A 27,666-nucleotide genomic window follows, 5' to 3' on the forward strand; every position below is an offset into this window, starting at 1 on the left:
CTCTGAGAGCTTTGCGGCTGAGTTAGGGGTTCGTTCTTGCCAGCCGTCCCAGGAGAGGGGGAGCAGGAGCGAAAGGGGGCGCGTGCTTGTGCTTCCGGTTGTCTGCAGTGCGAGTCCCAGGCCCTGCAGGAAGGGCCGTCCCGTCCTGTCCTGGTGGAGCGAGGGGAGAAGCGGTCGTTGTCCGCCTTTGCGCCGGTTACCGCGGTGAGGTGGTGTGGGTAGAGTGCCCTCCGTTCCCTAGGCAGCCGCAGCCCTAGAGGAGGCGCCTCGCATCCAGGGCAGTAAGTGCGGCTGGGGGCGAGATGTGCATTTTGGGGAGGACAGGGGTGTCCTCTCTTCTCCGGGAGGCCTTCTATTACTTGTTCTCTCACAAGTATCGTTTTAGAGCTGGGAGAAGATGGGTCAAATGGCTATCGTTTTCACAACTCGATTCCTGCTAGAAGTCCAAAAGAAGCAAGCAAGCAAGCAAGCATGTGAACTCTTTTTCCTTAATTTACAGAGGTAACATGTTTGCTAGGGTACCACATGAGCACCTTTAAATGCTTTAAAAGCTCCATGGGCGAGTTTTACCCCTTCGGTTCAGGAAAAAGCTAACACAATGGGTGCTTCCTTGTGTACATCCTTTCTAACAAAGGAGGAACGTTCCCAGAGCCCCTGGATATACAGAAAGGTAGTGTCAGTATTAACAGTTTCTGTATGTCAGCAGTTCCTACTTGCAGGTTTTTTCTTGCTCCTGCATTTATTTATTTATTCAGAAAAGACTGCTTTTAAAGTAGTACTTTAAAGCAGGATTTTTTTTTATTATTATTTTTAAATCTACGTGTTTCTCTCAATGGCTTTCTGTTGCTTTGCAGCCCAGACCAAAGACGTTCCTTTCATGTGTTGTTTTAGTAGAGATCAGTTGTTGGAATTTGTAGGTCATCAGTCATGAAAGTAAATTTTGGTGCCACGTACTGAATTACAGATACTTGTCATAACAGAGGCACAGGTCCATAACAGAGTTATTGGGCCAAAGTATTTTGTTTTGGACAGACAGCAGCTGCAGAAAACTGTCAAAGTTTTGGTGGAGATGTGTCATCCAGTAAACAGTTTTAACTAGATAGAGGAATGTTGCTGAAAAGCCACCAGGAAAAAAGCATTTGCTGCATGCTTCTGCAAGGCCTTCTTGTGGCCTGCTGTGAACTCTCTTCTTCTGTTATCTCTGGGTTTTATCACTCTCAGATCAACTGATTTAAATCACTCTAATAGCAGAAAATTGATTACTGGCATGGTAGAAGATCTCTTCCAGTTTAGTGAGTTGAATCAGCTTGTGGAAAAGGGTTTGATGAATGGCAGAGCCGGAACACAGGGCGGGGAACAGAACTGACCAGAGAGTAAGGAGAGAAGGAAGAGCAGGAGGAATTTGAATTTGGAAAGCAACGAGATGGGAATGCCATTTCAGTGACAGTAAACAGTTAGGTCAGCTCAGTTGCAGGTCAAGTTGAAGTTCTCAGAGAAAGGAAAAACTGAACTTAAAGCCCCAGCAGATTCTATAGTACATTTTCTAACTGAAACAAGTTTGAAGAGTCTACACTTTAGCAACCTTCTTCAGTCAAAAAGGATTACATTGGTTTTAACACAATCATAGAAATAGATTGCTATTTATCCTGATGTGTGGTCTTGAGATTTTTTTTGTGAAGCCTTTCTAAAAATCTCTAAAATTCAGTGAATTAGCTTTTAGCACCTCACTCCAGAGGCACTAAGAGTAACAAGAGTGTTGAACTGTTTCATGTTACTTATTATTTTAATACTCCATATCATATTGTTGGCACGTGAGTTATATAAACTTGAGGTATGTAAATTATATTCCCTTACATATTTTTTGAAACCAGAATGTGTATATGATAATTATAAATTATTATAATAATTTATATATAATTAAGTAAATAATAATGTGAAAGTTGTAGAAAATAAAAGGCTACCTGGAAAAACAATAACAGCATGTTGCTTTGTGCTTAATAGGGAACATGCTGATTTTGAGAAAAATGGTGCAGTTTTCCTGCTTTTCTGCTTTTATAGAGGCTAATGTCGAGTTGGGAAAAAAAAAATCATATATATATATATATGGTGATTGTAAGTCTACCGAAGATTATTCACAATGAGAGACAGACCACCTCTTTTCTTCTCCCCTCCTTCTTTCCCTGACATCCATTCACTCTGTAGTCTTTTTAAGGTGGCTTTTGCTGTCTCATGCTCTTGTAATGGAGGATTTTGCTGTGTCCCTTTGAAAGAGGTGTGCACAGTCAAAATTCTCTGAGGATTCACTTACCAGCTTGTCACTTCTAACAGTTCTAATGATGCTTGTGTAGTATATTTGCTACCTTTACCAGAAGCAATCCCTCCCTCCTGTTCTGCCTCCTCTCTATTTTATTTCTGTCTCGGGAGCTGCAGAGGAGAAGGTGAAAATGGAAATGCTTGGTAGTCATACTCTCGGATTAGGTTAAAGAATCAAAATGGAAACAAAAATGTTGAGAAAATCAAGTCTTCATCAACTTCAGTATGCTGCTACAGTATCTCGATTGAATTATTTACAGAGTTAGCTGTGCAGCATTATAGGAAGAGGAAATTAAGGAAAAGCCTGTAATGAAGATGAAGTAAATATAAAAAAGGGGAGGGGGAATCAATAAGACATCCTTTCCTTTCCTGTGAAATAATTTTCTGTCTGGCAAAGTGATCTTGTGAATATATGGGAACAACATTCCACACAGCTTTTTCTGAAAGGTAGCTGTGGACAGGAACTGATGTTAACGGTACCTAGCAAACATAAAAGCCTCATTTTCTCCTACCTCATTCAACTTTTAGCTGTTTATCCAGAGTATCAAATTGTAAGTTTTGAAGTTACAAGTTTAAACTGTGTTTTCTTACCTAAAATTACCATTTTGATTTGATAGTATCTTGCAACAAGTCACTGTTACCCTTGCAGAGTAGGTATGACTATAAAAAACAAATGAAGATAATGAAAAATCAGGTCCATCAGCTATGATGTTTCAGCTGTTGATCATTAGCAAGTTTTAACTTGAAAAAGTATTGCCAGTGGCTTAACTATGCATAAATAATGGCAAGCTATGACGTGTCATTGGTAAAATAATGTCATTTACTAATACAAGCAAGATTCACATCCTTCTGTGAGCTGCCGTGGGGTGATGGCAAAGTGCAGACCCCAAGAGGGAGTTGGTTTTGTAGCTGTGAGCTTGCTATGCCATGCTAACCAAGAAAGGACCATCACCTCCTGTGCACAGCGGGCTAGTGATTGTAGGAATGGACTCTTGGTTTCTCTCATATTCTGTGCCTTTTCAGTTTCTGATGTGCTTTGATTATTCCGTACCCCCTCTGCTTGTTCTTAACAGGAGGCTCCTTGTTGGCTGTCTCTTTTCACATAAAAACTTTTGTCTGAATTAGCATTGTATGAAATCCAAAAAGTAATGGGCCAGCTTCTCTGCATTTATTGTCAGTGGCTAAATACTGTAAAATTGGTTATGAATTTAGAATGCATTTTTGTCATAAGCCTATGGAAATGATTTGTTATATTCAATTACATTTAAAAGATCCATTTTGGGTTGTTAGAGAAGTTTTGCCTTAGCAGTGTTGACCTTCTGTTGAAACCAAAATCATAAAGGTCACAGCGCTCAATACACAGCAGTAGTTCACGGTGCAGAAAGCATCTCTTTGAAAAGGCAGAAATGAAAAAGTAGAATACATAAAATTTCCGACAGGATGTTTTGTTGCCTTTGGCTATAGTTTATAACAAGTACAAAAATAAACCTTAGAAAGAGAAAAAGTGATTTGTCATTATTTGAATTTATGTGCAATCAATATCGAGAAAGCATTCCTGAAGACGGGAATGACTTTTGGAAGTGTTTTTAATAATATCAACAGCTACAACACTTCTATCAACAACACTTCTACGTTTATTTTCTACATACTGTGCTGTAAATTTTTAAGAATGTACAGGGCTAACTGATTTTATGAAGCAGAGTATTATGACTTGCTGCAAAAAAGATAAACTGTTTCATTTCAGATACAATGTTTTATTTCTTCAAACTAAATTTGTTACCATTCTGCAGCAGAACACCATAACGTGTGTAAGTACACCCTGAAATTTACTTGGAAGCAATGGAATTTAAGATGTTCTTTACCTGTCTGGCTGATGATTAAAAGTATGTGCTTGCTGTGCATTTATAGAGATAAGGATGTTGTGTGGGACAGTGTCAAATGCTTTGCACAAGTCCAGGTATATGATGTCAGTTGCTCTTCTCTTATCTACCGATGCTGTGGCCCTACTGGGACCAAACTGGTCAGGCACAATTTGCCCTTTGTGAATGCATGTTGGCTGTCACCAGTCACCCCCGTTATTGTCCTTGTGATTTAGCATAGTTTCCAGGAGTATCTGCTCCGTGATCTTGCTGGGTACTGGGGTGAGACTGACTGGGTCTTCCTTGTTTCCCTTTTTAAAAATGAGGGTTATATTTCCCCTTTTCCAGTCAGGAAAATGAGAGTATTCATAGAGGCAGTTAATGAGTATCTACAAAAGTGCAAATGTGTACTCAGGCTACCTTGCAATAATTAATGTAAATGTGAAACATGCTCTTCTAAGATGGGGCTGCCACACCATCACCTAACTACTCTGTTGTGTGGTCTGAGAATCTCATCTGCAGGACATGGTTTCTAATTGGTCATTTCCCTCAGGCCTAGTCATTGGGTGGTATTTCCAAACCTATAAAATCCTTGAAAGGGGGTAGTGTTTCAAAGTTTGGAGTCCTCCTTTGACACTAAGCATTTTTAGTTGCCACTTAAGTAAACATTCTAGAGGACTTAACTTGGAAAAAACTATTCTAATTATGTGAGTATTGTATTAAATATATTGGGTTTAGGTTTCTATCTTCTCAGGGATTTAATGATCTTAAGACCTACTCCCATTTTATCCTAGCTGTTCATGGGAGACATTTTGTTACAGGTTTTGCTACTTGCCAAAAGACATCTCTACTTTCGGCTTGCTATCTGTTAAAAATTAAAAACTTTGGAGTATGTTTTAGTTATTAACACAAACTAATGTGATTCCCTCCATCTTTCTCTTCAAACTCCAGTCATTGAAGGTCTACAGAGTTCAGATATGTGTGTGTGTATATATATATATATATATATATATATGCACGCTTCCTTAAACTAGTAGGTTAGAAACTGATATTTTAACTAAGTAATATGTGGTTTTGTATGTTGGAGGAGGATATTCTCTTCCATATTTCTCTTTCTGTGAATTGTGAATAGTATTTCTGGAAAATATGATGTCCTTTTCAATAAAACTGCCTGTTAAAATCATCCGCATCTTCACAACTGCGTAAGTGGATGAATTTGGTTAGTATAATCAAGTAATGTAAGACTAACCTGCATTCTACTCTACAAATTGATAGAAAAATATAGCCCAAACAGAAGATAAACAAAAATTTGCAATACTGAGAATTGTTTTAAATAGCCTCACAGTGTCTTAGGATGTTTGGGAAACAAGTTATTAATGTGATGAGAGGGGAAATACTGGCAGTAAGAGTTCCTACTTGAAAGCAAACCTTAAAGAAATAATATGTTGAGTAAGCAGAATTCTTTAGGTTCTTTAGAGTGGAAAGAGGCCTGTTTGTTTGGGGGGGGGGGGGGGGGATGGGGCGGTGGGTGGCTTTTCTTTAAGTGCTGATGAAATCTATCCTTGTGTTGTACTGAGGTGTTATGTGCAAAACCAGTTAGCAGAACTGCACCTAGAGTGACATATTGTCCAGGCACATTTTTAACCTGTAAGGCAATAGTTAAAAAGTAGTGAGCGGACAAAATTGGATCTCAGCACCAGGTGTTTGTTGCTGTCCTTGAGATAAACTTAGTAATGGGACAGGGCCATGGCCCATTGCCTGGCTGGCTAAATATAAATGCTGTACATGCTTCATATGCATCACTGTCTTTAACGTGTGGGAGGAGAGAAAAATCCGCAGAGGAACAGATGCTTCATTTTTGTCCCTCTCATAGCACCCTCTCAGGTTCCTCCCTGACCTTCGCTCACTGAAGCTGCAGTCAGTAGTCAATAGGCCTCTGTTTAATTCTTAATCCCTATATGATGGGAGCAAGTCTATGGATATACCTGAGAGTTAACTGGTCTTTTAAAATAATGTTAAATTTATTTGCATTTGTGATTCAGACTTTTATATAAAAATCAAAAAAGCCCCAGATTTTTAATATTTTTTTTTAATATATATTTATTTACTCATAATAAAGGAAAAAATCTTGCACCACATGGCTGATATTTCTCATTACTTTGGTAAGAATCTTGTCAAAATAAAGGTTCAAATCTTACTTCAGGGGGGTATTGTGCTGTGAAACTGATTCACAGCAAGAACACCTGAGGTTTTTAAAGTACCAAGGAAAATAGAGATTCCCATTTCATCCATTATGCATGTTTTATAGGAAGTTACAGATTGGGTTGTTTGTGGAGTTTTTGGTTAAAAAAGTGTTTATTGATAGCTGTGCAGCATTCTGTTTCTCATTGGGGGTTGCTGGGTTTGGTTGAATTTTTTTCCTCCCAGTTCTTTGCATGTGCAAATGCAATGTAGCATCTGTCTTTAAGATGATGATTTATAGTGGAAGCTTGCTGAGCTTTGATTGTAGGAATATGGTGGAAGTGTTTTAGTGAGGTACTTTGAGGCTTTGAAATGAGTATTGGTGTTTATTAATGCAATATTCCCTGGTTTGGAAAGAAGTTGACAGTGGCTCTTCAGTTGAAGAATCTCTCTGGTTCACATCACATTACAGTCAGATTGCATCTGAAATCTCAAATTGCTTTGTTTTGCCTTCAGACAGACACTTAAAATGCTGGTCAGGAGCGCTAAGGGCTTGTTGCATAGATGTATGGTTCAGTGGTGGTGAGGCACATCATGGGGCTGATTCTTCTCTTAATTTGAACTAAATTATGTGAAACGTCTCTTAAACCAGACATATTGCAGCAACACAAAGTGAGTGTGAAAGGATAGTCAAGCATGGAAACTTCCTGCAGGCTGTTCCTTCTCTACTCACTCATTTCTTCAGCATGTGAGGTGCACAGAAGCCAGGCACAGTGCCAACAGGACATGTATCATGATGACAGAAAGGCAATGAGGAAGAACCGCTGCCCTGCGTCCTCTGCTAAGCAAATACAGATCTCTTTCTACAGTCTGATTTCAGATGTTATATATTTTCAAAATATATCTTGAAGTATAAATTGCTTTAAACTTTGTGGTTTCATATTGTGGTAAATACATATAGTCTGCATATTTGACTTTAATATTTTGCCTTGCTTCCATAAGAATATGCGTTATCAGCTTTTTTAGTGTGTCCTTTCTCCTAATCCACTGTGTCTTTCACAGCCCTTTTCCTCTCTGCATTTTATTAAACTCTAAAAATATGAAAGCCCCTCATTCTTTTATCCAGCAAGCCACTCTGGGCCGTTAGGGTCCTGGAGCTTCTTGTATTTTCTTTGCTTTGTAAGAAAGCTTTTCCTGTGTCCTTGTGTTACCTTTTCTGTCCTCAGATCCTTTCGTTAAGATTTATATTGATCTTTCTGTGGGTCTTTCCTTCATTCTTGTGTCAGGACAAAGCCTGCTGTCCAAGCAATTGCTCAGATTCCCATTCCTAGACTCTTGCCTTTCCTCAATTCAAAACAAGTGCTAACCAATATGGCAGTGAACATCCAGTCATATAAATGGTAGACTTCCTGAGACTGTTTTCTGTGCAGTGTCTGTTAGTGACTTGCAGGAACAGATCTGCAGTGTGGAACAGAGCCAGAGAAGCCATGAAGAATGGAAAATGTCCAGGCTGGCTAAGCAAATTGGATTGTATAGAGCAAAGATTGGAATGTGTGAGAAATTAAAATAGGCTGTCCTTAAAAAAGGACCAAAAAAAGGGCAGAACCATTGTTAGGTGTTCTGTCCATCTTCATTTCTTACTGTTATGTCCTGGGTTCAGCAGTAGCAGTCATTTTTCTCCTTCTTGGTAGCCGGTGCAGTGCTGTGTTTTGACTTCCGGCCTGGGAACAGTGCTGATAACAATGATGTTTTGGTTTGGCCAAGGACTTTGTGAGGCTCATGCTCTGCCAGGGAGGAGGGAAGCTGGGAGGAAGCAGAGACAGGACACCTGACCCAAACTGACCAAAGAGGCATTCCATACCACAGCACATCATGCCTAGGATGTAACTGGGAGTTACCCGGAAGGGCTGGGAGACTGCAGGGTTGGAGGAGGTATCTGTCAGTGCTTGGTTGGGCTGGGGGGGGGCGAGTTATTGGTTGGCTGGTGGTGAGGTGTTGTATTCTCTTCCCTTGTTATTTCCTTTATTATTGTTATTATTGGTGGTAGCAGTAGTGATTTGTGTTATACCTTAGTTACTAAACTGTTCTTATCTCAACCCAGGGGAGTTGCATTCTTTTTGATTCTCCTTCCCATCCCTCCAGGGGGAGGCCAAGAAAAAGGGGGGGAGTGAGAGAGCGACTGCTTGATTTGTGGCTGACTTTGTTTAAATCACGTGTTATAACTGCATTTCTTCCCTTCTTGGGCATCTCTTAGGAACTTGGTGATGATGATACCAGTTATCTGCCACTACGATATTAAGGAGATGTTTCTTCCAAAATGATGAGGGATGTCATTATAATGGAGTTGTCACTAAGCTTCAGTCATGTAGTGGCTTGTAGGGCTGAGCATTCAAGCAAAGCTGTCAGTGCAAACCCTGAAAATCTTTTCACTTTGCATGTCAAAGATTATCATAGACTTTGATATTATGAAAAAATTGGAGCCTGCTTCATGGAAATTCTGCTTTCCAGAAAGGCAAATCAGTACAGAGTCAGTAAGGGGAAGAGTATGGTAATCTATGGGATTAGAAGTGTACGGTGTGAGATTAGGATCATAATTACACTACACAGTGAAGTATGGTATAGAAATAATAGATCTAACCATCACTAAACTATTTCCAGAAGTGAATTAGTACAGCCATGTTAGTTTGGCATTGAATACATGTAGAGGAAAATTGGCTGTCTTGGTGGTAGGGCACATCGGCTCAAAAGGAATGCGCTAACAGATTTTATACAGCTCTTGTATACAGGTCTAGAGTACCTGTAGTGTACTGCAGAGACTGGCGTGGGTTCCCAAGTCAGCTTGAACCTCTTCAAGTTGCATACCATGTTGTAAGATAGAAGTGCTAAAAGGATCTTAACTTGATTAGCCAGGCAAAATGAGTATTAACAGAAAGTATTATTTCTTTCTCTGAATGTACCACCAGAGAGAGAAAGCTCTGTTTAAATTGAGGGACAGTGTTAGTAGAAGAGCATAAGTCATTGACTGGCTAGGGATACACTGAGTCTAAAAATCAAAAAGAATTTCCTGTCAGGGCAGAGATGCCTTGAGATTGCCATCTGATTGAGTAGTTTAAGAGGGAATTTGGTCAACTTCTGAAAAGTATTAAATGATATGACTGTAAGTGAAGGAGTGGATCATTTGCAGTGTTCAGATCATTCAGGAGTTCCCTTCTATTCCTGTGTTCCTGTGACTCACAGTTCTGTTCAAGTGTCAGAGTCAACAATAAATTCTACTATTGAATAATCTCAGAAGAGCAGAGTCCTAATTATAACCTTGTGGAGTAATAACCTGCTCATATCTTTGTACATATATTTCAACTATTGTGTGTATATATATGTATTTCAGTTAACAGAGTTGAAGGGTGAAAGGAGTGGCTTCTCTGGAAGTCCGACACCTTAAAAATGCATAGGGAATTGGGCTTCTTCAGCTGTACAGTTAATGAAACAATTTTATTCAGTGTTGTTTCTTTTTAGATAACAGTGATAGAACCAGAGAGGTCCTGGTCACACACATTTCTTGTCTATTGTTTGGCTTTTTTTTCCTTTTTTTGTTTTTTTTTTTTTTTTTTACACATTTCAGTCATTCTAATCATAAGGACTTGAGAACTGCTAAATTCAGCCAGAAAAGTCCACCTGACCTAGTAACCTGTCTTAGTAAGTAGATACTTCCAGAAAAAATGCAGGGAGGCAGTCATGCTTATGTGATTTTTTTTTTTTTTTTTTTTTTTTTTTCCCCCATGTTCTTCTAGCCTTCAGTGGCTAGGAGACTCTTGTTTAATAGTTACCACTGACCTGCTGAACAGAATGCTGGATTCATAAAGTCATGATTTTTTGATCCATGTGCAGTTTGAGTCTTGCAATGTCTGATGAAAATTAGTTTATTATTACCAATAAAGTGCATGCCTTCCAATATTTGTACTATGAAAACTAGTGATGTCACCAGCTCCCCTTTTTCATAAACTTTATGGCTTAATACAGCTCTACCATGTCCTCCTTCAGATATTTTTTCTAATTCTACCATAACCATTTTTGATAATGGAATGACTGACTGCATATCATATTCATAATGTGTCCGGGGCTTGAATGTATATAAATGTGGACCTTTTGTGCTTATTCTCTGTTAATTTTTATATAATGCCTAGATTTCTGTTTGCTTCTTCAAGCACCAGGTGTATTCAGATTTCTTTCCTGGTGATACTGACTAACACCCTATGTATATATGTATATGTGTATTTTCCCTTCCTCTCTTGATGTGTAGTACACTTGCTGATGCTAAATAGCCTCTGGCATTTTATTACCCACTCATCATTGAACCATCCTCTGAAGCTTTTCATAGCCAGCTTTAGATTTCCTCAGCCTAATAGTTTTGTGTCATCTGTTGTGGTTTGGTGGTTTTGTGGGGTTTGTTGGGTTGTTTTTTCTGGTTGGTTTTTTTTTTTTTTCTATTATGTGTACTTTTCTACATCATGTATGAATATACTGAAGGACCCAAATCTCTCAATTGGGCCTATGTCTGTGAATCCTGAGAGTTTCATAGTGTGAATATTTCATTCTGAAGAATAAAAGCCATATAAAGCCTGACTTATAAAAGGCACTCATCCTTTTTTTCCCTTCTTCCTAAAATGCAATATTACCATTTTAGTTTAATTGTTTACTTATTGCATAAGTAGATGCATTTTTAATTCATCTTCGTGATGTAGTTCTGCTATTCTAAAGGTTTGTTGGGCAATGGGCAAATGACAACGAACATTCACTGCTGTTTGATGATTTAATTATCACATATATTGAGTTTCATGGCTTTAACATTTTTATTTTATCAGCGTAGGGGATTCTGTCACATACAGACAATTGAGAGTGATTGTCAGGAAAAAGTATATGAAATAAACTGTTCTTTTTATTTGTTGAATTACAGCATATATAAAAGGTTGTCTTTGACTCTCTACAATCTTCTGTTGGCTTAATCCACTATGCTTACTTATTAATCCTTTACAGCAAATCCTTTAAAGGATTAACTGTATCTGCCTGCTAAGCTTTCCAAGGCAGTTAAAAATAACTGCAGTCTGATTCTACTGACACACTAAAAATTGGATCTACTCTACATTTTGTTGTATTTGCTGCTGCTTTGACAGATGTAACATAGTCTGGAGGTACTTTAACCTTCTGTGAGGACTGATTGACCAAGTGTTCTTGAAACCCCTGTTATAACTAGCAGCTGTTTTCCTTTACAGACCATAGAGAATCAGCATTTGTTTTGTCTCATGAAAAATGCCTGTGACCAAGGGCATGTAAGATGGAAAAAGAAATTCAGCTTAATACCAGTGCATGAAATAAAAGATCTTACTCTGTAGAAAAGGCTGTGACTTACACAAGGTGATCTGCAGTATATAGTCCTTTATGTATTGTATGGCTTTTGCTAGCTGCAGTCATTGACTTCAGCAAATATGGGTCTTTTCCACATTTACAGAGTTATTATATTCTAGTGCAATATGAGCATCAATGCTGGATGCTGCTAGATGGGATTAGGAAGGGAGCCAAACAGATGAGATTCACCAAAGTGGAAGCCTTACAAGGAATGCGCAAGTTTCTCTTGGTGCTCCAAGAGCGTGTGAGACAGCAGCGCACTAAAATGTGTACTGACTGCCTGCTGGATATCAGGGAAGAAGAGTTGGCCTTCACCTTCTTCCTTGGTCAAACAAATTAAATTGTGGAACATATAAAATGGAGACTTTGAGGCGAGGTTTTTCACTGTCTTTTGCAAGCTATTTTTTCTCTGAAATCTTGTACTGGTACAACAGAAACTCTAGGTTGAAAAAGGTTATCGTATATGCTGGTATTTTCTTGTAGGGGAAGGACAGAATACCTGATGTGGATCCTTCTTTGCTACAGTGATTCCTACCTTCCTTAACAGATTCTTTAGGCTCCAGCAAAAAAGCAGAAGTTTAGGTATACAAAACAGCAGAAACTGATTCTAGCAGTTTTAAGAGCTGAAAGAACATGACATGGCATAAAGCTATTCTGCTCCCAAGTGATAGGCCTCAAGCTAAGTAATACTAAAGTGGATACATTTGCTCTGAGGTGGCAGAGGAATGTTGAAAACCAAATGCAGTGAGATGTAGGTACTCACAGGGGACAACTCTGTCAGCATTCCTTACCATGAACTCCTGACTGTAAAGCACTATGTACTTGTTGTGTGACTTGCCAGCCACCATGTCAGAGTGTAAAGCACTGACAAAAGTGTGAAGGAAAATTGGATTCAACCTTCAGTCCCAAAATAATGTTTTACACAGGCTACTAAACTTTTTTTGAGATTGCCTACACCAAGAGCTAAGTAGTTGTTACTTACTTCGTTAATATGCTGTTTAGGAGTGGAAGGGCTATAAGTTTTCCTGCCCTTTTAAATATGTAAGCAAACTCCGCACAACCCAAGCTGAAGGTTCTAGTTGGATACAATAAGCAGTGTAACTCCATTAACATTAATATGTGCTACTTTGTCTAAAATACTTTTGGAGACTGATAAAGTTTGTGTTGAGGCAACTTCATGCTGAGCTAAATCAAGAGATCACATTATCCTTTTTACTAGTTCTAGCTAAGGGAAGCCAACAAAAACTTCAGAGAGTGGTAACATTTGAAACTTTTTTTTTTTTTTTTATAGTCAGTGTCTGGCCATGTGTGGCCATAGCCTCCTTGAGGAAGTGCCACAGTTAAGCAGATACATTGCTTGAGATATTTCAGCAGTGTCTCTTAGAAAGTTGAAGAATTTCTAGAATGCACCAAAATGCACTATGCAGGCAATAGATGGCATGGACTTACCAGGCAGATTATATGGATCTACTTACTTCAGTGTGAATTTGTTTATTTTAATTAGACATATATTGTGTGACTTTTTTTTTTAGCTGAACTTCATGAAAAACTGGCTAAATTCTATTCAGTGTATATTTTGGAGGGATAAAATGGAGTTTTACAAAAAGCACTCTCTAATGTAAGCTATTTAGTGCATTGGTATGAATAGCAATCATAATGTTTAGTTTTAAATGGGAAATCTTGTGGAACCCAAGCTTGTCAGGCTTTTGCCAGAAACTTGCTGGTTCTATGCCAACTCATATACCCATCCATGTGGCAGGTTGCCCAGTCTTCCAAAAGCTGCAGCTCCCCCTACATGAGGGATGGCGGCACTTCCAGGGCTGCCGGCTCCAGAGCAGGTGGCCAGGTGGACTTCCTCCCAGCTGTCACTCAAAGAGTCCCCATGGTGATGGGGTGACGTGCTGTGCAGACTGCTACCCAGCAAGGTGGTAGCTTCAGGTCTGGAGATGTTTTATCTTGTGCCAGCTTTTAGTAATTTTCTAAGAAATTGGTTTACAAGTCAGATCCTATTCCTGTCACTAAGGAAGAGCTTGTATCCGTAAAGAGGGCCTTATGCATTCAACATGTCACTTTGTGGCAGTCCTGCTTTCCAAGGTTCATATAGAAATGACACAAAACGAAACAGCATGTTTAGGGGAATGTTGCTTTTTAAGTTGGAATTTGGCTTCTGACAGAGCACTATGTTTTGCTGGGATTTTGGCTTTTCTTTTTATCTTAACATTGTTTTTGTTTCTCCTACAAATATCTAATTTTAGATTCAACCAGACCTCAGCAACATGTTTTGGACTAACAGGCAATTTTTTAATCAGTTTTGTGTTTATTGTAGTTAATACACCCTTGGAATTAATAGTGTATTATAAAGTACTAGCCATTACTCAGCAGGCTAATGAATAAGAAAAGCATACAAAGCAATTCTGCTTTCTTTTCCTGATTATTTTTTAATAGTTCACTGCATTTTAAATAGCTTGTTAGAAAACTTATCTTTCCTAATGGAGCTCTACCCCAAAAATAAATCAATTCCACAACAGCAGGCATGGTTAGAGAAGAACTTTTCATGCTCCAGCTATTGCTTGTGAATTGCTCCTAGATGCCATGTAAATAAACAAATCTCTCTTTTACTGAAGTGAAATAATGATGCTGAAAGAGATATGTTAATGAAGCAACTGTGATACACCAAATATTTTATGGGCTATTGCCTAGAGATTATATATTTTTATATATAATTACCCTCAATGAAATTAATGAAGAATATTTAATTAACATAATACACTGTGTATTATTTTTGCACTAGTTGATATGAAAGTATTGTTAACTGGGTTTACAACACTTACAGATTAAAATGAGTTGCCTAACTCCATTTCTGCTGACAAACTTAATAACAACATGCTTATATAAAGTAGACTATGATGATCATATAATCAGCTACATACTGACATAGCTCCAACTGCATAGCTATAAACTTTGCAAGGATTTAGATACAAGCTTAAGGTCTATGCTTAACTGCTTTGTCGGTCTGTCTCTCCTCTTGTTGCTCTTAACACCATACAAAAGTTATGAAATTTAGCTTATGCTGATATATGAATGTTCAGCTATTTCTGTATGTACCCCAACCTGTGGTTTTTTACTCTTGTTTCAAGCCCAAATAGGAGGCTACATCCACTGTGACCTCTATAGTGGTATGCCATGGGTGTAAGCGTGCATATGTGTTTATGTGTTCTCAAAGGCTATGGATATGCCTCATCTAACCAAAACTCCTGTAATCAGGTAGACACATTTAAGAATAAATCCTTTTCCAGTGAATCTGTCCCCAAACTCATGTTTTTGCAGTAGATGTAAATGGAGTTGTCTTATGGCTTTTGTTTTAAATCACTTACTGCTTATCACAGTTATTGATACCTGGTTTTCATTGTATTTTAAAATGTTTACAGCAAAATATCACATTAGTAATAGTAGCAAAGATTTAGAAAGCGAATTGCACAAGAGCTGTTTTATAGCCTGAGACTGTCATCTCGTACAAAATATAAGCTCACACACAAAAGAAGGGATGATAAAATCATGGCTTTGGGCAGTGGCTTTAATAAACAGTATAGGTTTTTTTAATACTTAAAAAAGCTAAGATTTTACTAGAAATGTAACCTCATGTTTGTCTTTTATGTGCATTCTTCCCCAAAATATCATTCATCTTCAATAAGATTTAGTTGGGCTTATATGCTTGACCAAACTAATGAGGGAGATATTAGATTGTCTAGAGAGCTATGGATATATTTAAATAAATAGATTTGTTAAGTGCTCCAATTGTCTTAAAAATCAGGAGCCAAGTGATAATATTGGCATAGGTTAGAATAATAATAAAAAGTATTTTAAATACACATTTCCTTAAATTTAGTTCCTAAAACTTGACAGTGTCCATGTGTCTCTTCAGGTTTTTAGTATTCGCTGTATGTACTCTAGCTTCCCCTGGCATATGTGCCCTGTAAGGCAAGGGACAACAGAATCAAGAAGTAAACGTCTGACTATGTCACAAATCCAGTTAACTCTGACAAGGGCAGTAAAGCCAAGTGAGTAACAAGGCAGTGCTGTCTGGAAGCAGCTTTGTATTTCAGATCTTACTGGAGATGGTAGGACACCAGCTGGACAAAAAAAAAAATACTGAGAGCATCTGAATTTTCTGCATCCACTAAGATCATCTTATACCCTGATGAGGTCACAACTCACTATAGCGTTTTCAAGTGTCAGATCTCATCTCTTCACTGTTTCTAAGCAGCAGAGAGGAGGAGGGAAGCATTCCCCTCACAGAATGTAAAATATGCACTAATGTCATGACAAGGTAATGCAGTGAAGCAGAAACTGCAGTTAAGATCACACAGCCTCTCCTCAGCCACCACCACTGTGTTTGGTTATGATAATAACCTTCAGTAGATTTCAGTGCCGTCATCCTCAGGCAGAAATTCTGGTGATTGTCTAATCCTAGGACTTAAGCATGTTAAAAGTAGCTTTCCTCTTTCTAGCTCTTGACACATGTAGTTATCCCATGTCCCAGTTAATGAAACTGAATAATTAAATAATTGCTTTACTGGTCTGCTGCATTCACTCATGTTTGAGACTCAAAAATGTGCATGAATTTCTCAAGTATAGCAGTGTCAATCTCATGATACTCCTTTGGCAAAATTATTTTGTATTTATCTTGAGAAGAGAATCCATTCCTCGGCCTTCTGACTAGAAATATAAAGTCTCCCCTGCATGTTTCTGTGTAGAAGGGAAATACATACTCTGTTTACTTTATCTATGTAACTCAAACAACACTCTTACACTTGCAAGTTGCACAGCTTTCTCTCCTCACTCAAAACTATTTCACAATCATGCAGTACCCTCAAGTAAAATGCTCACTTTCCATTTAATTTTGAGTAATGGAAGAAATTTTTAGGCCCATAAAGGATTACAAAATATTCAACATTATTGCTGTTAATTGTTGACATTATTTGCGACTCATAATAATTTACTTTTCTAGTTGCCAGAACAGTCAAACATACTGTTTATTAGCTCTAATATGGGCCCTAAAATTGAAGAAAGCAGCTATCCTCAATTTTGAGATAGAGGAAGGAATGTTTATATGGGAAAAAGCATGGGAATTGGGCTTAGCTCATATCTCACAGCAAATTGGTTGGAAATTTCCCAGCACTTTTCTAATCTCTCTATTTCATTGAAACTGAAGTTATAAAAATTATATTAACTTCAGCAAAATTTTCCAAAGGGAGATTTCTCAGAGTTAGAATGGGATTTCTGGTCTAGAAACCAGAAACAAATACAATGACACAGTGGTTAGGGTATTGAATTATCAGCTTTAGAGTAGGGAGCTGAAAGTTTCCCCTCTCCTAATTCCATGTTTGTATGCACTGCATCTCTTAAATCTTTTCCCTGCAACTTGAAGAGGCCCAAGTTTTGTTCTCATATAGAGGCCAAAAAAAGTAAAAGCTTCAGAAAGTCTGTAGTGCCAGTTTTCTAGTTTACCTCAGTGTTAGTCCTATTTCCTGACTCTGAGAATTTAAAGTGGGGTGAGATGGATAAATTTAACTGTGCAGATGGTCTCTAAGGTCAGGGAAAGGAGCAACCAAAGAATAAATAACATTCAAGATTGGTTCTAGAGAAAATTAAAAATTAAACGTATCATCATGCTTCTATATTTTTCTGACTGCATTTAAACTTGATCTTCTTGCTACAACTTTGAACACAAATAGACTTTAGCAAATGGATATATGCTGTAGATGCAGCACATGCATAAGCTGACATACAGTTACCATATATCAGTCCACAGTGATTCTCTAGCTCCTGAGACATGTAAATAATTCTGTGAATAGCACTCCATCTTTTCAACATCTTGGAACATGTGACTATTTTCATTATGTTGCTCTTCTCCTTCCTTTGAGGCCATACGCATTTACAACTGACTTAGATTAGGCAGAAAGGACTGATAAAAAGAAAGTAAAATAGCTTTGAAAGATTTCTACTACAGTCAAATATATTTGGAACTTGAAGAACCAACATGAACCTTTGAAACAAAATAAAATCTGTATCTATCTGTATAAGCCAAGAAAACACTATAGGGATTGGAATTTTTGTCCTGGATTCATCCAGGGTCATACACAATATTTATTTCATTCCTAGTATGTTACACAGCAAATTAAAGTTTAATTAAAAAAAAAAAACAAACAAATTCCAAAACAATGTCTTTAATCATGTAACATTAAATACCGACATTTCAGCTTGAACTGGAGACTGCTGAGTCAGAGCCTTACAGTCTCACACAGAGAACAATGGTAGCTGCCAATGGAGTATTTCCTGTTGGTTTTATACAGCAAACAAAATAAATAGGGTATCTTCATATGCTCTGCAGATGTGCAGTATGAAAGCATTTAGATCAAGTTTTTATAAAGGCCTACTTTGTTTTAAGCAAATAATAGATAAACAAACCTCCTATCCCTTAAAAAGCCAGCTCTGTCAGAATAATCTTAACGTCTTTCAGCAATTGCATGACATAAAATACACTCTTGTGTTCTTAATTTACTAACAGTTTTGAAGGAAAAAAATAGTTTAAATTTACTTGAATGCCTATAAGAACTTCTTTAAAAAAGGAAGCATGATGAGAACATACACAAAGATTCTACTGCACTGTGTGAAGGTAGAAAAACTGTACTGAATACTTTTAGTGGCTTTTGCACCACCTCATCTAGGCTTTTGCATCAGCTTACCTAGGCTCATCTAGGCTTCATCAGTTAAATACTTCATTTGTATCTTTAGAGAAAAAAGAATTGCTTTATACTTCTCAAAAGACAAATGGTATTTTTCTGAATGTCTGGGGAAATGCTGAGAATAAAAACTACCATAAACAAGTAATTAATAAGAATTTACTTTTCTGATTTATAGATTATTCCTGCCTGGAGACATGACATAATTTCTGAGTAAACTCCAGCTTCCTAACTGTTGCAGTATCAACGAAAGCAAGCATTAGACTTCCCTACAAAGTGTATGTCAGCTTAGGCCAGCACAACAGGAAGAATTCTTTTGACTGGGCTGAAAGAACCAACATTTACTCAAAGCCTCTCATTCAACACAGGTACATTCACTTTCTATTTCTGCATCTCCAAAATGGTCAAAGTGCTCTGCAATGTAGGAGGGCATGAAGTAGTGCTTGACATGTTGGACATAAACGTGTATGTCATGCAGACATCCCACTGTTATGAATACATCAGTTCCTGCTTGTGCTAAAAGGCACTGATGTGATCACAAAATGGGTTAGAGATCCGTTTGCTCTTAATTGTGTAACACTGGACATTTTGGCCCTCTGCAAAATAAGGATGGGGTCTTAAAAAAGGCTTTTCTGTCAATTTGAGTGATTAAAGTGGAAACCAAAGTTCCATAAGCTTTAGGCTAGCCACCTCTACAGGAAGGTAGACAACCCAAAATGTATGGTCATGTATGTATGCTTTCCCTTCCACAGCTACCTTGATAACCAGATTAATTGTAATTGGAAACACAATTTTCTTCTGGATGACACTGGAAGGGAAAAATGACAAAGATGATATAAAACCTTTTTTTGTTTGTTTCTTACCCAAAAAAAGCCTTTCATGGCACAATTTGGGTGATCCTGGACTTAAACCCACTAACAGAAAAAGATAATGGTGCTATTATGGGAGCTAAATGGAGGGAAAATATGTAACAGTACTGTGTACAAGCAATATCAGATGAGATCTAGAATAAGGGGGAGGTAAGTGATGCCATGAAGGACTTATTTGTCAGGTACTGTAATTTGAGGAAAAGATGAGCACCTCTTTTCAAAGGATAATAATAGAAATTTATGGAGTCTGTTGTGGCATCATTCCTCTAAATCCGTTATGCTCCGTTGCTCATTGTGTTTGTCAGCTCTCACAAGTTTTTTACCTGCTTGTTCTCTTTCCACACCTGAGTGTTAATGGGGTCCTGCTTGCCAAGCTTGTCTCCCAGGCTCAGCATCTCTATTTGATTGTGAACAAAGCTGTCACAGGGGTAAGCGCTGTCAGAAAGATGTTCTGCCCCTCTTTTTCACTTGTGAAAGCAAGGTGTAAAAAGGTATTTTCCTTGCACTTGGTGGCACTCCCTTGTGCCACCAAGCAATGCATGTTCTAGCATCAGATGGAAGAACAGAATCTGAAACAAGTGTCAGTGTCACTTAGAAACTGCAGACATGAGAAAAATCAGGGGGCTTCCTTTGCCTGTGAAGTTTTTATGTAGTCCGCAGAGGAAGATGTGAAATGTATCTGCATGAGACAGGGGAAAGTAGAACTTGCTGCTTCTTAAAAGTCCTGTGGTTGAGGAAGTTTTGTGAGATAGCTTTACTGCAGGGAGTTTCCAGATATGTAAAGGAGGTCTGTGGTGCCCGGCCGGTTCCCGCCTCATGCAAAGTAATTTCTGTGTGAGAATATACCAGAGAGTGAGAAACCTCAGCACCAGCAGTTTATGGCCAATCTACTGCTGCTGCTCCAAGTGAATTGATAAAGTAAACACAGCCTATGCTGGCTTAGTCACTGCTCACAAACTGAACGAAAACTGAAATGGTTTGTGATGCATTATAATATTCCAGGAAAATATATTCTGTAGCACTCTGAAAGAAAAAACACTCTGTTTAAATGAGCTTCACAGAAGTGTATTTTATTGAATTTGAAAGGCAGATTCAGAAAAGAGGATTAGCAAGCTGAGACTAACAGCTGCATTTGACATACTCGAATTTACAGTAATTCGCTTTAGGTAAGAACTCCATCTGTAAGGGGAGAAATAATACTTAAACACTCCTTACTTCATGGTGTAGTGCCACCTAAGGGTTAAGAGCTTTTAAACCTGAGAGTGGCTTCCTATGGACAGGGCTTTGACCCAACCTGGTCTGCCCCTGGTCTGAAGGTGTCTGCCCGTGGCAGGGGATTGGAAGTAGATGAGCTTTAAGGTCTCTTCCAACCTTAACAATTCTATAATTCTGTTAGTAGCAGAGAAAGTCTTTCTCACATTATTAAATTGTTTGTATTTTGGAACTTACTTGGCAACAGGCTGCTAAGATTTCCATGTTGTTACATCTGGCAGAATTGTAACTTTCCCAGTTCCCGCTGGAGCTGGCCATGCTCTTCTGTCTCTTCAGCAGTCTGTCAGATTTGGGATGTTGCAAATCCTGATTTTCTCCCCTGCTAACCAGGTCTTCTGTGATCAGTGAAGAGGTTATCTACATCTACTGCTGCAAGGCAGGGTAGGAGATTGCTGCCTTGCTGGCACCGAGTCTGCAAGAACTTAAAACAGAGCCAGGAAAAGTTTGCTTTGTGAGGCTGAAATAGAGAGGAAACCCTGGCCTGCTTCTACTTAGTTTACTAAAGGAAGGTACTTTAGGGATGAGATGAGGGAGGGATGAGATGCTGGGATTACCCTCTGCCTGTGGGCAGATGTGCTTTATTCCTCCTCAAAATTCCCCACCCCTCAGCTTGCACATCACAAATTACAGTTGGCTCCTTTGGGCTTCTTTTGATTTAGCCTAGAAATGGGCAAAAGAAAACCATAGAAAATCTGCCCATCTCTGTACCATGTTTGTTTCTTCAAACTGAGTTTGGGGCTGAAAGCCTGAATTGTGGTCACTTCTTTTTTTTTTTTCCTGACAAACCCAAAACTCCAAGAGAGGTAATACTTTAGAAGTAGGGTTTTTCCACACTTTTTTATTCTCAAATCGTATTTCATTTTATACTGTATCTTCCACAGCAGATGGCATACCTACCTTGCTGAAACTAGAGATGCTTTCTGTGATCTGCTCAGTTGGCAAGATCTGCTGTATCTCAGGCAGAATGCACATTATACAGACATGGTCAGGCAACTGTCTCGCCTGTCCTAGGAGGAAGCTAATGATGGATTCACAGTATTTTTGAAGGAAAAATGTTAACATTTTTGATTGCATGACTGTATGCTTCAACTGTCATAAAGAGCAGGTGTTTCTTTCCTTCCTTCTGTACCCTCCACACACACAAGCAATTAAGTTTTAAGTATTAATATGAGGAAAGACCTGATTTTATTTGTGTTAAGTTTCTTTTTTGAAATCACCACACTGAAAAAAAAAAAAAAAGCCAGCTGACAAGAATTGTTTTGTCTGTCCCTTCGAAATGGGGGGAAAAGTATTTTGAAATGGCAAGACACAAACTTGGCAAAATGATGCTGGAAGAAATACCAAGCATTGCTGTAAGTGCCCCTCAGGTAAACAAGCCCTTTGGCAAAATCGTAGCACAATGGCCAAAGCAAACTCTTTAAGACTGTCCTCTTGATGTCATGATGTAGAAGAGGGGAGCAGCTGGATACCAGGGCTGCCACAATCAAAACTGAATGAACTTTGACAAGATTGTTAAAGAAAAAATACGGTAGGGAATAGTAAATTCATGGTGGTGCAGCACACTCTGGAAAAAGCAGACTGCTGCTTAGATACTGGTGATAAACACTGTGACAAGCCCAAGAGAGCAGGAGACAGACATTCACATCAGCCCCACGTTAGGTGCCTTTTGCTCAGGGTGGGTTTTTGGTGATTGTCTTGTTTTCATTAAGTCAGAGAGAATATGCAGTTACAGAAGTAGTACAGTGCTTTTATATATATATATAGGTTCTATTGCTTACCAAAACAAAAGTTTTTACATATGTGTGCATATGTGTATATAAATACATATATAAATAAATAATTACCCTAGTAAATACATACACATGAGAAAACTTGCTATTGCAACTTTACGGGCAGTTATTTTCTAATACAGATACAGGCTAATGTCTGGGTCAGCAGATATTTATTACAAAACATAACAACAAATTCAGAGACTTGGAATAAGGATTATCTCGTGTGTATGTGTAAAAGAAATGCTGAAGATTGGAGTTAATGTGAAGAGGAATTGGAGAAGTGGTGATTAATGGAAGTCATTAGACATAATATGGAATGTTCAGAATTGAAATTACAAAATAAAAAGAATGATCCTGCTCTTGAAGTTCCTGAAATAATGTTTTTGGAATATGCATTTTATAGGGCCTGATTCATTAAAAAGCTCTGGTGGTTTAGAGGCGATCAAAGCTGGTGTGTCTAAAAATGTGTTTCTTTCTTTCCAACTGTGTCCTTCTGCTAAACAAAGTATCCCCATTCCTTACAAACCTTGGCAGTTGACTGTCCCTGTCTCAGGAGCTTGACTCCAAGTGACAGAAACACAGAGCACCCTTTAGTGCCTGCGAGAGGAGAATCTGGGGCCGCTTTCCGCTCACCTCAGCCCACCCCCCCCCTCCCCCCTGTGGTATGTGGGATCAGAATGGGGGATCAAAAGAGAAGGTGGCGCCCCCAGACTCGTCCAGAGTCTCTACCCAAGAGTTGTAACAGTATGTGGCTGCTGGGCCTACGAAGACACATCTAAGCAAAGGTGAGCACTTAAATATTGTATATAATGTATCCAAAATACTATATATAGTATATCCAAAATACTGTATGTAGTATATCCAAGTCGTTATAAACACTTAAGAATCTTTACAATGCTACCAATGTAATTTATCCCATGCCTGGTACTTCAATGACAAAGATAATGGCAATAACATGCTAACTGTCATCTTCACTCTGGTGAGGGTTACTTTGCCCCTCAGCGCACAGAGCTGCAAGGACCTCTCGGACTGGCGGTATAAATGTGGGGTTCGCGGGGGGCTGGACCAATGCTCAGCGCTCAGCCACTTCTCAGGCTGGAACTCGGGCTGCAGGCATAAGACCACCGACGGTGGTGGCGAGCACCTTAACGATACTTAACACAGTCCAGTCAGGCTGATAACCCACATTAAACTAGTATTTTGAAGGTTTCCCCGTCACCAGCCGGTGACACCTGAAGGAAGCCCCGGTTCACTGCTACCGACACAAGCTGCTCCTAAGGGGATCCCGGCACGTCAGAACCGGATGCATTCTTGAACAAAATACGTTCGAAACAGCGGCCGACACCTGCCCCTCAACCCAGTGTGGCGGAAGGACCGGAAAGCACCTACACAGAAGTGGCCATTGCCCTCCACAAACAACCCTGCCTTCCGGCATGCCACAGCAACCAACATGGCGCCTGGTGGCCCCCAGAACGGAACGCAGCGCGCATGCGCCCCCTCTCCCCCAGCGGGAAGCGTTGCGGCGTCCTGACGCCAGTTGCGCGGTCCCCCGGCAACGGCCGTACGTCGCGCGGCGGCAGGGAACCCGGAAGCTGCGGGCGAATAGGAGCGAGCGACCCAGGCAGCGGGGCGGGCTCGGCGCGCGGAGGGTGGCGGCGGCGGCGGCAAAGTAGTCCCGCGGGGGATAGTGGCTGATTGGCGGTAGTGTGGTTGGTGCTCGGCACTGCGGTGTGCGGAAAGTACTCTCGGCGCTGTTCGGACCGCACAGCTGCACCGCGCAGCGGGGGAGATGGCAGCCGACAAGACTGCGGGTGAGTGTCACGGGATCCACCGCGGCCCGCCGCCTCCGCCCCGGGCCTGGGCCGCCTGGTGCGGAAGGATACGTTCTCGCGGGGGGGGGGGGGGGCGGCGGGGGTTTGAGCTGCGCTGCGTCCTGGTCGGAAGGAGAAACGACTGCTTTTCGGGCGCTGTGCTGTTTTCTTCCGCCGAAGAGCTAGTGCCCCAGCGCGGCCGAGCTGCTGGTGGCTGGTACGAAGTGCCGGCGAGCCCCGCCACCCATAGGCCTGTGTCATGTCGGGTCCGTGTGGGGACGGAGCTCTCCGTGCCCTCCGCCTGGAAGGAGGCGAAGGGGAGGGAATAGTGGTGGGGGTGGGTTTCGGCGTCTCCCAGAGTTTAGTAACTGCTGCAGGGGTCGAGTTAATTTGTTAAACTGGGGCATTCGGGAGGTGCTGGGGAGATGCGAATGCTTTGTGCTGCTACTTGATCTCTGGAGCTGACTCTGCTTCCCTCTGAGTTGATGCTTTGGTTTCAGGGGATGAGCGAGTCTTCCCTAAACTCAGGCCTGAAAAGACACCGTAGAGAGATCACCAGAATTAAAAAGAATAAATCATCTGGTAAATACCCTCAGTAAATCTTAAGAACAGTTGCTGTGTAACTCATTAGTGTTGATACTACTTACCCGTGTCCCATAAGACTGCCCTTCATGCAGGAAGACCTCTTTGCAGGAAAGATTATTTAAAAATATCTTAAGTGTGTTTTTTTTTTTCTTCTGGATGCTGAATACAGAACTTCTCAGTATCTGGAAAAGCTTGTGGGAAAAAATAGTGTACTGCACTGACTGATGCATACTAAACAATCCTGTGTTTATTTGTAAGCACTGTATGCATCTCCAAAACTACAAGAGAAAGAAATTGACATTAGGTTTTTTATGTTTTGTTGTTGGCCTAGGAGTATTGAAGGAACTTTTCAGTTGTACGTTCTTAACAGAAAAGTATGTGCCCAAGTGAACCAAAGCTGTGAGCTATGGCAAGACTTTCTACATACTGAACTTGTTCATAGCAGTGAGTTACAAGGAACTTTTCACTGAGAAGTGTTTGCTTTTTTGTTATACAGCACTGAAGAATTCTGTTATATTTATACTAATAGTACAGTGCTTCATAGAAAAATGTAGTTTTGGTGCCAGAAACTGTCATTATCTTATAGAGGCTGAACACTCTGGTTGGTCTTCGTACCCTTCAAAATGCTTTTGGAGCAAGAGTTACGAGATAGATTTCCCCACTTCCAAGGATATATTATCCCTCTGCCTGTAGAGTTTGGAAATAAAAGTAATTCCAGAAAAAGAATTCCAGAGGTATTCAACAGCACAGTTCATGTCAGATGTAATTTACAGGGCCTAGGAACAAGACAGCTCAGGAACAGCAGTCCTTGGAGATACGGAGAACAGGTATGAGAAGGATACTCATTGCAGTCACTCTCTGGGTATCTTTGGGTATGTTTTTGTGGGAGATGTGGCTTCTTGTAGCTTATGTGGTGTGTCAGCAAATTGATGAGCAATCTCTCTTTTCAGGTGGTAGTCTGATAATTTTCCATGTTCTTCTCTCATAGAGACAGGTTTCCCAAAGTTCTGCTGTCCACCAGTAACTTCTCCAATAGGGACAACTCCCTGCTTGTGCGAAGCAAGCAAGCCTCCATGACATAGTGTTTCTACTGCTCTGCCCCAGGACTGCTCACTAGGAAGTTACTTTCCTGACTTGCTGCTTTAACTTCAAACTCAGTGCAGCAGTTCCCTCCAGATCAAAATCTGGGCATTTGATTCTTTTCCAGGTTGCCCCTTTTGCCCCTTATCACTTGCCTGACAAGTGTTAGATAAAGAGTTACCCTGTACTTGTGAAAGTGGGCAAAACAAAGTGTTAAACAAACAGGTCTGTGTGTAAATACAATTCACAGAGATAAACCAAGTCCTGTCATTTGTGCAGCAGAGAATCTGCACTGTTTCAGTTGTCTCACCTGATGGATAGGAGCATGTCGGTAGTGAGCGCTGTGCTGTGTTACTCACGCCACATGCTTCTGCAAGAATGCCAAAGATCACTAGGTCTGAGTGAACAAGCAGCATGCTGTATGTTTTCCCAGGGAACAATGTGCTTACCTGTTTCATTTTCAAATGCCTCAAGAAATCTGGAAACAATAGTTTTATTTGCAAGTGCTTCAGAGTCGTTTGCAGCCAAGGGAGCAAGAATGCTTTATTTTCTTCATTTAAGTGGAGTCTTTTCAGTATCTTGCACCAGCCAGCTTTTAGGTGACTCCTGTCTGTGACATCTCTCAATAATAATAAAGATCAACTAAAGCAGCAAGTCCTGGTCTAAACAAGAGTGGCAGGATTACAATAGATTAGAAGCACCTTTAGCTCTTTAACAGGTTTCAAGTGTATTTGGGCAAAAATGGTAGAGACTAGCCAAAGTCTGTTTTTTTTTTGTTTGTTTTGTTTTGGTTTGTTTGTTTGTTTTGTGGGTTGTTTTTTTTTCTGACTTTTTTTCTCAAAGGAGAGAGCTATGCTGTGAACCAGCTGGACTTTCACTTCATTTTTTCTTGATAAATTTCCAGTGTTGCAAACCTGTTTCGTTTACTGAGTCATAGTAGGTGCAGTTGTTTGGATTACAGCCATAAAACTGGCTTTATAGGAGAAGGGACTTCTCTGGTTTGTTTAAAGTAGTCCCCTTTTTTTCTTCCCTTTAACATTCCAGAAGACTTAGAAGCATAGTGAAATCTGTAGACCTGTTCTGATTTTTTCCCTAGGAAATAAATTAAGCACCTAAAATAAGTGGTGCTTTTGTTATGAAACTTGGACAACAGTCTCTTATCTTTCACTTAAGATATTTTAGTTCAGGATTGATACTTCCATAAGCCCATCTTCATTTGAGATGCTTGTTTTACCAACTTGCATACAATGGCAGTAATCAGTTATGCACTCTGTAGTCGATGGCACTGATCTACTGGGTAAATCTGTATGTGAGGAACCTCTTGACCAGACTGACTATAATCAACTTCAAAAGTTTGAGAGTCGCAAGTCTCTGCACTGTGTTTACTTTTACTAGCATAATCTGAAAGGCATGCTGAGCAAGAAAAGCAGATAATGTAACTGGTAGCATGAAAACACGAGGGAAGATGTTTGCTTATTCGCTGCTGTTCTAGAGGTCCTTGGAGGGTGGTAACAGTCTGTTAAACTATACAACCACAAGGTTTAGAGCAGGAATCCAATTTATTCCGTATTTAGCTTGAAGGAGAGGTGCTTCTTGTTCCTGTTCTCTTTTGCTGCAGAAAACCTTGGCACATCAAACATTTTCTGAGCTTTTTTATGTTTTAATTTTCTCTCCTGTCCTTCCCTTTCAAGGAAAAGGCAGTGCAAGTGGTACTCATCAATGCCTTATACACAGTCAGATCTTATAGTATGTGTATGTATGCAGTTCTATAGCCCCCTGGA

At 39.8% G+C, this 27,666-nt stretch overlaps 1 protein-coding gene and 1 long non-coding RNA gene across 5 annotated transcripts in view; both read left to right on the forward strand.

Moving 5' to 3' along the window:
- The first annotated feature begins 102 nt into the window (after positions 1-102).
- LOC134155923 (uncharacterized) lies at positions 103-22,387 on the forward strand. Its single transcript, XR_009961773.1, has 3 exons — positions 103-281; positions 18,675-18,864; positions 21,519-22,387. It is a non-coding gene; the product is annotated as an uncharacterized LOC134155923 (long non-coding RNA).
- Positions 22,388-23,937: 1,550 nt separating this feature from the next.
- The window catches only part of CNOT10 (CCR4-NOT transcription complex subunit 10), a 35,894-nt gene continuing 32,165 nt past the window's right edge, over positions 23,938-27,666 (forward strand). Inside the window, exons 1-2 of one of the 4 annotated variants that reach the window (XM_062603555.1) lie at positions 23,938-24,220; positions 25,579-25,632. In XM_062603555.1, the coding sequence (XP_062459539.1) occupies positions 24,199-24,220; positions 25,579-25,632 (76 nt within the window). In that variant the 5' untranslated portion in view covers positions 23,938-24,198. Of the gene's footprint in view, positions 24,221-24,615; positions 24,803-25,578; positions 25,633-27,666 lie in introns of those variants that run through there. The other 3 variants (XM_062603553.1, XM_062603556.1, XM_062603554.1) reach the window with 3 other exon arrangements.

The sequence above is a fragment of the Pezoporus occidentalis genome, unplaced genomic scaffold (genome assembly GCF_034315485.1).
Source record: "Pezoporus occidentalis ecotype Australia unplaced genomic scaffold, CSIRO_AGI_Poc_V1 ctg80, whole genome shotgun sequence".
Classification (NCBI taxonomy): Eukaryota; Metazoa; Chordata; class Aves; order Psittaciformes; family Psittacidae; genus Pezoporus; species Pezoporus occidentalis.